General features: G+C 39.4%; 1 protein-coding gene across 2 annotated transcripts in view; it reads left to right on the forward strand.

Annotated features, from left to right (window-relative positions):
• slc35b3 (solute carrier family 35 member B3) overlaps window positions 1–1,128 on the forward strand; it is a 49,619-nt gene extending 48,491 nt beyond the window's left edge. For both annotated transcript variants that reach the window (XM_020516787.2, XM_020516788.2), the window contains one exon: window positions 1–1,128. In XM_020516787.2, the coding sequence (XP_020372376.1) occupies window positions 1–148 (148 nt within the window). In that variant the 3' untranslated portion in view covers window positions 149–1,128.
• Window positions 1,129–12,922: the final 11,794 nt, after the last annotated feature.

The following is a 12,922-nucleotide window of genomic DNA, read 5'->3' on the forward strand; positions in this document are numbered from 1 at the left end:
CTACTTATGGTCAGGTCTTGTGGTCATCCTTGGTATCTTTCTGAATATATACAGCAAAAATAGGGACAAAATCAAGCTGCCATCACTGCTTGATCTTTGGAATGTAATCAAGAAAAAACAAATTAGATCAATGTCTCAGACTGTGTAAAGTCCATAGTAATATACACGATTTGGATTTGATCACACCAAGCAGCCATTAATTGACTGCATCAGGACCTTCTGCAGCAGTGGACCTGAGCAATGGATATATGATGCACATGTGACTGATTGATTATTTTTGCTGAAAAGCAAATTTGACCAGTGAAGATTGGGGGGAAGAAAAACCTCAACAGGACAGATGTGGTAAAAGGGAACAATACAAGACTTGGTCAATGTTCTCTGTAATATCACAAAGATTGTTTGCTAATAATGTATATAAAATTCCTGATTTATGAACTTGTCACTGCTTTACCACTGAAACTTTTTGCCTTGGTTTTTATTGCTTTGTATATGAATCCGATATATTCTGCCTTTTTTTTTCCATTCAGTGGTAATTACTAATGGGGCCAAATGTTTTTTAAACATGTTGTGCGTACTTGTACAGTTTGACAAATTGTGTGGTACAGTAGTATTTAAAGTGGTTATTTATCATGATTGTACAATTAAATATACCTCTCAAGTACATTTAATGCATCTTGATTGTACTGAGTTCTAAAATTAATGCACAGCAGTTGGAAAATGTGCATTAAACGTTGTGGTTATGAAGTTTTCATTGGATAGTGACCTTGAATAGGCAAATATTTCTTTATTGTTCTTAATTTATTTGAGTGCAACAAAGGACCATGTTAAAACATGTTTATTGTGTTTTGTCAAAACATTATCTCGTGCACAGCAACTCCGGTGGAATGTACTGTTCATCTTTTTATTAAGAACATTAGAAAAGTTATGGACCAGAGAAGTTCCAGCGAGCACATCACAAAATCAATTTTGTGTTGTGATCTTTTCATTATTCTGTTTTCGCACAATGCCTTTTTCACCCTTTTTATAGTTTTTAAGAGAGAATGATAAAATGTATTTTAACCTGTTAGAGTTACATGTCTTTTAATATGAAAAAAAGAGCTGAGTAAAGCATATTGCTAAACTTTTCAATATTGCGCAGTTACAATTTTTTTTTAACCTTAGATTCATGTTGGTTAACAAAATGGTCCTGCTCTCCAATTACATAATTATCATTGTTTAAATGGAGCACATATTTTATTGCAGAATATCAGCAATTTTTTCTCATGGGTTGAAAATACAGTAAACATTGCACTTTGGCTGAATCTTTAGCAATGAATATACAAAATTGTATTTGAGGTGATTATTGAAATGCTACTGTGTGGATAAACAGGAAATTATTTAAGCATGCCTCTTTAAGTTAGACTGCTGAATTTTTTTTATGTAAGTCACAGACAAGAGTAATGCTGCCAGTGGTTAAACATAATAATGTTGGAAATTGTGGTTCTTTTTAAAACTAATTTAATATTTCAAATTCAGCACTTCCTGTGTAGCATGAAGCTTCACGTGTGTTACAGTAGTAACTAGCCTTTCACAAGCACAAATGATAGATTTCTGGAGTGCCACACTGCTCTATTTTACGTGCAATGTTTTTTTTTGATAAAGGTTTTGTCTTTAGAAAGAATGAAAACTAACTGCAAATGGAGTTGGACATGAGGACAGCGGTCATCCAACATAGCTAAAAGAATTCAAACAATGAATTGAGACAGCATCAATTATTCCCTGTTCTCCAGTGCTCAGGGGCAGTCCTTGTAGGCAGCGGTCTTCATTGGGCAGTCCAGAAAGCTGTCTTCTCGTGATGGAAGAGGGCCCAGAAGAAGGAAGAGACATGGAAGAGTTCCCTAACAGCTCAATTAGAGAACAGGAATCTACCCCCAAAATTTTTAACAAGTCCAATAAATTCTGTGCTGGCAGCCTGTTTGTCTCTCATATCAGTGAACTATCGATTGTCACAGTTAGTATACTTACTTTATATAATTAACAAATGTATCATGTCTGAACTGGTGCTTAAACTCCATAACAAACACACCTACAAAATGAGTTGTGGTGTGAGGAGATGTGGGATACCACAGAAGTTTAATCAACTTTGTTTGAGAAGCTGGGAGGCAGTAGTCTTACATTGTGCATAAATGCAGTCAGGTAATTCTTTAAGAGGTCACTGGAGTATTTTAAAATTCAATGAATTTTTCAATGGAAAAGTTAGGATTATCAGCAGTGGGGTCTATACTGGAATTTGTAGAAATATGAGAGTATTATGAGTATTACCTTGACAGGCTATTGAAAGAGTTTGTGAAAGGAACAATTGAGTTAAAACAGTATGGAATAAGTTAGCTTACGGTGCTTCTTGTGTGCTTTGCAGTTGAATATGAAAAAAAGCTGCCAGAATTGGTGAAAGCGTTTCAGGGTAAAATTGATTACGAGCAAGAAAGCAATGTTCCCAATGCTACATGTAACATGAGGAAAAGGTTGCAGGTGGACCTAGCATTGCAACTGGACAGCAGCTGTGGCTGCTATCTTGGAAGGCACAGTAGGGAAAATGTTCTCCTGTCGCTATGTATTGAAACAAAACCAGCATGTGATGGCCCCCAGAAGCCAGTAGTGTGGGTGAAGGACCACTTGACCCAGTTAAGGAAGCATTCACGACCCTGATTTTCCCCTAGAAAAGTTAAAGAAGCCCTTGTGAAAATTGGATTGTATTCACAGAAAGTTCTCATGACTGTTACAATGCGAGCATTCCTTGCATTTGACTGAAAAGAGTACTAAAACGAGGGCAAGTCCAATATCATCAATGATCATAGGACTTTTTAAAAAAAAAACTTCCTTGTAGTGAAAAAAATGTTTGACTTATTCTCGCCATATGAATAAATGAAATTTATCAGACATCCATTTCCGTGCATTTGTTCTAAATTTCAGGAGAAAAATATTGTAAAAGAGAGGTATAAGTGAGAAACACCTAAAACTATGACATGATGTGACCTGGTGTGTGTGTGTTTGACATTATTAACCCATGGTGCTTCTTCCAGAGACACACTGGATTTTGTATTTTTTTTGTTTTTAAACAGGTTTTGAGAATATTGCAAGCGAATCAGGAGTTTTGCTGACAGTGTTTGAGAATAGGGAACCCTTGAACTTATTGTGATTTTTTTTTTGTCTATTCTTTCTTTAAAACCGTCTGCTATTAAGTGCCTTTATAATGTACTATTTAAAACCACCAACACTAGACAGAATTGTTTCTGAAATTGGGATTAATACAATAACTTGATACAAGAGATAGAGACATACAGCACGGAAATTATACTTCAGTCCAACTTGGCCAGGCCGAACAGCTATCTATATAAATCCAGTGCCATTTGCCAGCACTTGGCCTGTATCCCTCTAGACGCTTCCTATTATAGCCATCCAGATGCCTTTTAAATGTTGTAATTGTACCAGCCTCCACCACTTCCTGTAGCAGCTCATTCCGTACATATACCACCCTCTGCATGACAAAGTTGCCCCTTAAGTCCCTTTTATATCTTTTCCCTCTCACCTTAAACCTATGCCCTCCAGTTTTGGACTCCTCCATCCTGCGGAAAAGACCTTGTCTATTTACCTTATCTGTGCTCCTCATGATTTTATAAACCTCTGATGCTCCAGGGAAAATAGCCTTAGCCTATTCAGCCTCTCCCTATAGCTCAAACACTCCAACCCTGGCAACATCCTCATAAATCTTTTCTGAACACTTTCTGGTTTCAGAATATCCTTCCTATGGGAGGGAGAGCAGAATTACACACAATACTCCAACAGTGGCCAAACCAATGTCCTGTACAGCAGCAACAAGGCTGGTACAATTAACAGCATTTTAAAAGGCATCTGGATGGATATATGTATAGGAAGTGTTTAGAGGGATATGGCCCAAATGCTGGCAAATGAGACTAGATCAGTTTAGATCTCAATCTGGTTGGCAGGGACAAGTTGGAACAAAGGCTCTGTTTCCGTGCTGTATAACTCTATGACACTGTAGGTCTCTCATGAGACATCAGACTCAATATTAAAGTAAGTTCATATGATGACTACTGAACCATTCTCACACAATAACAAACAGTACTGCTGAGCTGCTCCCAGGAGCAGTACTTTATGTCCTGATGGGTGTGCTTATCATGTGATATCAGTTAACCTTTTCAGGTACAAAGTGCCTTGCACAACAGTTTTTAGTGCGAACAGCCCCAGTTTCAGGCACAATTTTAACTCGACCTGCCTGGTGGAAACAGTGCAGACAGGAAGTTAAAACTAACTCCACTACCTTGAATTTTAATTTGTTCTGGACAGCAGCAATGACTCTATCGGAAGGCAATGAGGGTCATTATTCAAATATGCTGATTGACACTGAGGAAGGCAGCAGGCCACCTCAACAAGCATAATGAGACAGGGAAGCTCTTGTGGTTTTCCCATCAAATTAATACAATGGAAAGAAAAAAAACAATCCAGGCTAGAGAAGGCACAAAAGTGTATTTCTATTTACATTTCTCACTGTCTCGTGGGCCAGCAGGAGCAGACTACTCACAAGGAATACTTCAGCTTCCGTTTCATAGATAAGAGCTACCTCAGGGCTCAGTGGTATTCCCTCACTCCCACACATTGGTCCCCTGCCACCTGTTTCAGGCTGTTAGCTGTCCAAGCACACGGAGGTCTTTAACACCATCATCAGCCGGTCTGATTCATATTGTTAAAAAAACTGAGCATGTGTTGCAAATTGTGTTCTCAGGCTTAGGACTGAAGCCATGGGGGACCTCTCATGGTGCAATGGTGGTGTTCCTGCTGCTGGATGAGGAGGCCTGGGTTCAAGCCCCACCTGCTCCTGCGGTGTCATAATGTCTCTGAACAGGTTGATTAGAAAAATAGGTTAATTTTTTTTGAAAAATTAGGACTGAAGCCACAGCTCTTGTGCTGCAATGGTGGTGTCCCTGCCTTTGAGCTGGAGACCTGGTTTGGAGTCCCACCTGCTCCAGAAGTATGTAAAAGCATCTCTGAACAGGTTGATTAAAAATATCTAGGACTGAAGCCACTGATTTACACTTTCTACAGGAAGATATAGACAAAGCTTTAAAACACTTGGAAAATTTTTAGGTATTCAAAAGAAATAAAGATTGTCTTATCCAGTCAATACATGTCAGTGGGTGTAAATCTATTGATGGATAGACCCGTAGAATACCAGTAACAAAACATCTATAGAATTTCTGGAATTACATATGGTGAAGACCAAATTAGATTTAGAGGCAGTCTGTGGGTTTCAAATGGGTTCCATTCCTGAGTGTTCGTAAGTCGGTTTGTACGCAAGTTGGAACACAGTACAGGACAATATAAAATAGCCATCCATAAATACGAGGAAACATTTGCATGTTGGATCTTTAAACTTAATATTAATGGACCCCTGAATGGGATCACTTTCTTATGTACCCGCATTCGTAAGTCAGGTGTTTGTAAATCAGGGAGTGCCTGTACTTTAAAATTATGGGTTATTGATTTGCTACAAATCAGTATCAGAAGGCACAGTAAAGTGTAGATGGGAACAGGATGTTACAAAGGAATGCAGTCAGATTGAGTGTGTGGTGTTATGATTACCATATACATCAAAAATGTGAAGGAACAAAACTTCCAGATATAAAAAAATCCAATGGTAAAACAAAAACTTATTAAATAGCAGATGCATCTTGTTCAGATCTTCCAAATTTATTCAGCAGTCCCCTCAGTACAAGTGGCACTAATTTCACGCACTAAACTCTACTAAGCACTGTACTACAGCTGTAGGAAATTTAGATGGTCAGATTTTGACATTCATCATCTGATTGGTAAAGCAGAGACTTTTATGGACTACCAGGAAATTGAGTCTGTTTACATTTTTTTTTCTGTTTAATTCACAAATGCGGGTATCGCATCATTGGGATCATCATAGAAACTCAGGTGACAGTCTCTTCAATTTGTTTTCAACCCAGTTTCCAACCCAAGAAATTTTGATTTTCAATCTGAGTTTCCCTAGAAACTGTAAAGTTCAACTCCCTTTCCAGTGAGGTTCTGAGGAAATGTAAATATATCCCACTTTGGATTTAGGAAGAACAGTATCTACGCTTCGGCAAGAGTCAAAGAATTTAAGAAGCAAGCAGGATTTGGATGATCAGGTACACAACCCCTAAAAGCTGCTGCACAGGTGAGAGAATTAATGAAAAATGATAATGATGATAACAATAAGCTTCTTGGCTAGACATTACTTACACTCTTGTAACCTTAGATCAGGGGATAAGTTAACACAAATAGTCCAAATTTATAGGTTGGATAAGGAAGAATAAAATCAGATGGAAATTCACCAGTAAATCATGTGTGTCCAGATTAGAGCTGTTACCACTAATAACCAGATTTAGAGGCAATCAACCACTAATAGCAGAATTCCCTTACAAGTCTAATGTAAGTTTAAGTAAACATGTTTTAATCTTCTAACATTTTATTTTAAAAGTTACTCTTTGTAGGCTTGCTTTGAAAGCTTCCAATAATTTTTGTTTTTATATCTAGCTTATAGTTCAAGTATACAAACAATCACCAAGGAGTTCTTATAACAACGGTAGTGGCCCTACCTCACTCCCCAGAGGTAATGAGATAAGGCACTTAAGTAATCAGTGTAATGTTGCTGGGTAGCCATGCAGCAAGGCCCGGGGGAAGTGGCAGGCATGGTGTCTGTGCTTATGGGTCTCCTCCACCTTCCCATCCTCCCATAAAATCCAGCTCATTCTTCCCATTTCTCATCTATCAACCAGCCATCCTGAAGGTTGCATGAATATTGAATACCAAGTTAGTGAAATGCCCACTAGCTACTGAATTTGGATAAAACTGTGATCTTGTCTTTGCAATTAGTCAAGATTTGAATCCAGTTTCCAGAGCTGCAAAGCCAGTCCAATATAATTTTGTTTTTCAATTAATTGTATGATTCACCCAGTAGAGAGATTTCTGATTAACTAAAACAAGTCTGCCCTATTCTTGAACTTGCTAACATCATCATGAACTTTGGTGCCAACTGGAAAGTTAAATGAATACATTTACTCTCTCATTGTCATGATTAGTTCCTGTCCCACCAGTAAACCAGTTGAAGAATGTTACTGTTCTGATTGAATTGGTCAGATACATAAACTCATACAATACAGAAGGGGGCCATTCTGCTCCATATGTCTGTGCTGGCTCTCTATGAGAGCAAATCAGTGAATCCCACCTGCCCGCCTTTTACACCATAGCTCCACATTTTTTTTTGCTATTCAGGTGTTTATTCAATGCTTGTTTAGAATCCAGGATTAAATCTGCCTCAATCAGGCTCTCGGACAGTGCATTCCAGATTCTTCGCAAATAATTAAATAAAATGTTTTTCCTCTTACAGTTATTCACTGTCATGCCATCAGACCCTCCTGGTTTTTGCACATCAAATTATCACAAAAATAGAGACTGTCAAAGATGTTCTGTACAATTGAGAAAAGATTAAGATGTCTTTAAAGAGGTCGGGTTTTCTCTTGTCTGACCAGTTAAGAAAAACGGATAGTGTAGTATGCTGGAGCACCACTAGATGCTACTGGTGCTCTCATCTACAAAGTTTGCAATTTTGAATATGAAAAGGTAGAATAGGTTGTATCCATAGGTGCCTATTGCTTTCAGATTCTTAATTTTGAGAACAGCACATTGCAAAAAAGGGATCATTCTCTTTTTAGAAAAGTAATTTTCACATCACTTAAGAACAAAGTTTTTACAGTACAGAAGCTACACTGTAAACCTGCTTACAACTGGGGTTGCATAGACCACACTTTCCTTTATTAATGTTAACTACATCAGTTGGATCAGTAACCTATGTTTTCTTTTTCATGAGTTCTCTGGTAAGTAATGGCAGGTATCTGGAACTCATCGCAGCTACAAATTGGGTAGTATATAATGTGTCACCCTTCTCAAAATTGCCACAGCAGGGAGGGCTGGCATTACCTGGTTATTTCAGGCAAAAAGTTTTTTTTTGTCCTTGGATTTTGGATTGAAGCCTGCAAAGTTCATTTGTTAAAGAGGACAACCCTGAAACCTTTACATTCAGAGAGCTAATCAAGATGGCCCAAAGAGTTTGGCGATAGAATGCAGATGGCCTCTTTATTTCTCCTTCCTCCTCCACACGTTTCTCTCCCTCCACCCTCTCCAAATACATCTAAATGTTAACCATGATCAAACCCGATGTTTTCTTTTGCTTAATTTTGTTGCAATTGAAAGTTAAAGAGTACACTAAACAATGTTGCATTGCAAGGATGTTACCTGGTTTTTAATAATGGAATAAAACATTCTCCTCCTCCTTTTACTAATAATGAGTGTTAGGAAACCTAACTGGTTAATGTTATTATTGCTCTTTTTTTTATGTAATCTTACTGACACAAAGTATTCTGCCAGAGTATGTGATGAACCTTCGCTGGAGATTCGCTCTGTCAGCACACGATGAAACAAATGAGCTCCATCCACTTCATTCATGTCAGAACTCAACAGCTTGAGTTGCATGAGCATTCTGCAGTCACTCATGAAGAGAAATTTTTAATAATAAATATCTAATAATTAATGGGCTAGTAGCTCTAGTTGTCTTCAGGGCATAATATCTAATTTCCTTGCAATGTTTCATATCCTTACTTTTCACGCTGCAACAGTCTATCATTAAAACCAAATGTAGGTTTCTATCACTTTTATTTATTTTTCAAATCAACTTATAAATCAGTGCCAGGACTTGTTACAGATGAGTTCCAATAAATTATCAGCTGTGGACAAATTCCGCATGTTAAATACTTTCTTTTCAACGCAGTTGTGAGACGTCCTCAGGGCCTAGTTTGTATTTCTGTTTGGTATGAAACCATACATTAATTAAATGCTGCAAATAATACATGCACTATTTTACGAACACAAATATGTTAGATTTACTTCTAAATGGATTTTACATATGAAAAATTAAAATAGCAATTTTATTTTTCCAAATGTGTTCCAGAACATAAAAATAGTAATAACTTTACCAGTTGTGTCTTTGCCACAAAACAAGAAGTAATTTAACGCACCAGTGGCAATTGCCTATTAATTTGAAAAGAAATACAGAAGCCTGGAAGGGTGGATTTAAGGGACAATATGGCATCAGAAAGTATTATGTATTGCTTCTGATGTAAATAAGCATCATTGATGCAGTTATTTTTCAATCTGACACAGATTCCTATAATGAAAATTATGGTGTAGGAGAAATGAAAGCAAAGTTAATTCATGCAGCCTCAGGGATCTTTCATTTAACCCTTCAGTGTTAAAGCCTGAAGGGTTGCAACCTGTGACAAAGCCCATAGACCTGAGGCTAAAAAGAATCTCCACAACTCCTGTGTTTTCCCTTAAGTAATTGGAAATATTACAAAATGATCTGAAAGCATGTTTTAGATTGATACCATTTTATGAAGCCTAACTGTATCATTAACTTGATTACTTGTATTGCTAAGGATTAAAGCAGTGTACTGTCCTAATTATGTGGCTTTTCAGCTCTGCAAAACTTCAATGAAGCTAGAAATGAATGAAGACCATTGTTTTCTTTCTGATGGTTCATGTGAGTTACAAATACAGTGTAATCCCTCCTGACCAACTCGCCTTATTTCCTGAGCTTGGTCAGTGGTAGAATACTTGTCAACAGAGTAATTTAATTTCTGCATGGTCCCAATCTCTGAAGATGTGAATAACAGTCTTGCTACATGATGCAGCAGAGATTGTACTTGGAAGTCTGAGGTCAGTGGGGCTGCAGTTTTGGACTTGTTTAGGAAAGCCCTGTAAGTATTCTACATTTGACCTTACAGTCAATCATTATTATACATAAATCAGGAACAGAAATGTAAGCACCAGAGGCATTTATTCAGAAACAGAAACATTAACTACTTTACCAACAGTGGCTGGGACTTTTCAATTCTGGGATTAAAGTATGATGGCAGGTACCTTAAATTATGTCACATCTGCTATGATCCATGATGAGGATCTCATACAATCATCCTTTCTTCAGCTCATTTCTTATGCAAGCGAGTTTATGACAAGTTGACAATCATGTGGGTGATAGGCAGAAGTTTACACCCGACCAGTATGTCCCAGGTTGGGTTTGAAAGTTCTGGCCACATCCAGACACCCTTCACTTGCTGCAGCCAGGAGCTCCACAAAAGGATGTGCCATCACTCCCACCACTGAGACTTCTGCAAAGTGCCATAAGTTGGCTGGCTACTTCATGAATGCCGTACTGAATATTCTGTTCCAGGCCGTCAGGGTAAGAAAAGAAATCCTCTTCTCTTCTAATAGATATGAAAGCCTTCCTGTCAGACACAAACATCCTGGTTCCCAGTTTGCACATGAGGTCAGTGCCTCTAACAGGCACAAACCATGCAGACACAGTGCAAGAAGTGGAAAAATGATTTCTGTCACTATATTCTCTCTACAATCTCATACTTGCAGGGTTAACATTTAGTTTAACACTGCCATGGTATAGACATGTCACATGCAGAAGCCCAACTCACCGTCATATGCATGAGGTGCACTGAAGGGCTCAAATCCACTTTGTGAAGGCAATCTATCCAAGCACTATGCTTCCTACTCACTTATTAGAAAGGGATCACCTCATGTCAGGAATATTCATGCTCATCGAGTGCTCACAACCCCATTCCCATCATACTCAATCTTTCTGTTTCGCTCATTGCAGGATGAATTGGTACACAATAAAAAATAGAGGGCCTGATCTCTGCATCCTCACTGTCTTTGGAGAAGATGCAGTCCAGATGGCTGGTTAGTTCCAGGATGGGTCCTGCAATGAAGGACAGATCAAATCAGCTGAGTTGACTGATGGACATTACTATCTGCATTTTTCAGAATTACAGCCATTCTCACATATCCCTCTGCAATGGGGTTGTACTTCTTCAGCAACTGATTCTCTCTCTTCTCTGCTGCACGCATGAGTGGTCAACATACATTAAAATGAGAGAAGCCCAGTGGCTTTCCAACACCGGAATCCCTGAGGATGAAGCCTGTGAGACCTTGAAGAATGCATGGGCAAGGCATTCACCTGTACCTTGCACCATCACAAAGATTGTCACATCAGTGGGTACCTTAGCTAGAATAGACACTGGAACAAAATCTGGTGAGCACAGCACTGATATCTGTCCACAGCCAGTGACAGAAGAATACCAGAGGTTTCTGGTACTCAGGAGACTACTAGAGACTAGGTACCTACTCCACTGCATGCAGATGACACAGCCATAAGTGACTTGCTTAATCTGTAGAGAGTGCAGGGCAATTCATCCAGGGATAATATAGGCCCTCATGAGACGAGAGCACCACTATCTGTGGTGACTCTGACATGTGACTGCTTGGCAGCCTCCATGGAAAAGATAATAGCTGCCGTGGACACTGAGATCCAGCAGAATGCTCAGTGGCTGCGGGATATTCTCTTGGACCTGCATTCCCTTTCTCTATCCGTGGGTGCTCAGAATCAATGGCAAGGGTAAGAGGGAGACGAAGCATCTCAACATAATTCCAAATGTCCCTCTTCAAGGAGACTGGGGGATGCCAGCAGGCAACCATAGCAAGCAGGAATGACTTGAAAAGCACACCAGGAGCTTTGTCTCAGGGCAAATCCAGAGTTTGACAATCTCAAAAACTTTTAAAAAATGCCATGCTGCTCCAACTCCCCTCAACCAGTGACCCCATTACCTGCAGCAGATCAGGCCGAGAGGGGTGAACCTACATCAGAGCAGGGCGGTTTCCCAAATGATGGTCCTCTAGGTCCCAAGACCTTACAGGTGGTGCCTCCAAAGTCTTCACGGTTACCAGGGCATACCAGTCAACTTGCTTCCTCCACGCCAGCTAAGAATATAACACCCACAAATCAATGTAATGATAAACAAAGAAAGAAGTAATTCATTTGATGGCAGCTCCTCTGCAGCATGGGTGTTTCATTAATGTATGTAAATATAACACATGAAAATGTATGCACTTTCACTGTTATGACATTTGCTGTATTCTCATTTCCTTGCTAGGTGCCTACATGGTTGAAGTGAAAGCAGTGCAGCATCTTTCCCTACTCCATGGAGGTGCCACCCTTATCTTGGAGCATCTTTGATTGTCTCAATGATTCAGCGGTGTGTGTACAATACTCCCTCTCGTAACCCAGTGAACAATGGATCGAGCATTTGAATAGCACTGTCAAAATTTCCCAGTCAGCATTCAAGGATTCATGGTTTATCCAATCATTTTCATAGTAGGATATTGGACTTGGGAAGCCACGTAGCAGGCCTTGCAGAGGGAAGCAATTCTGTGAGGGTAACCAGCATCTACAGGGGTGAAGGAGCCAAATTCTCTCCATGGCTAAAATCTCCAAACCCAGGCCAGCCGCTCTCAGTATATGAGGCAGGTGACTCTCACTATTGCTTGAAGGGTGGGGAGGTGATGGTGGAAAAGTGTTAATGCTTTTGCACCTCGTGGTACTGGAAGCACACTCACTGGGAATGCATTAGTCATTGTAACAGTACAGTGTAGGATCGTGACACTCTTCAGAGTCTAGGGAGAGAGAGGCCAGAATGGGACGAATGGCACCAGGTTAGATGTCATAGACCCCAGGAGGTTTCCTCAGGTTCAGTGCTTCTCTTTAATGGAGGATAGCCCAAAATATTGCAACACTCTGTGAGCCCTCGCTCATGTTACATGTTACAGCGTCAGATGTGTACATTTCACACAGAGTCTAGAGGTCTCTCAGCTAGAGGTCCTGTCTCAAAGTTACAACATAATCTCACAAAAGAATAAGTTTATTTTTTTTCCAATCAATAAGACATGTTGAATGGAGCACAGAGCCTTCCCAGCC

The sequence above is a fragment of the Rhincodon typus genome, chromosome 4, assembly GCF_021869965.1.
Source record: "Rhincodon typus isolate 14 chromosome 4, sRhiTyp1.1, whole genome shotgun sequence".
NCBI classification, from domain to species: domain Eukaryota; kingdom Metazoa; phylum Chordata; class Chondrichthyes; order Orectolobiformes; family Rhincodontidae; genus Rhincodon; species Rhincodon typus.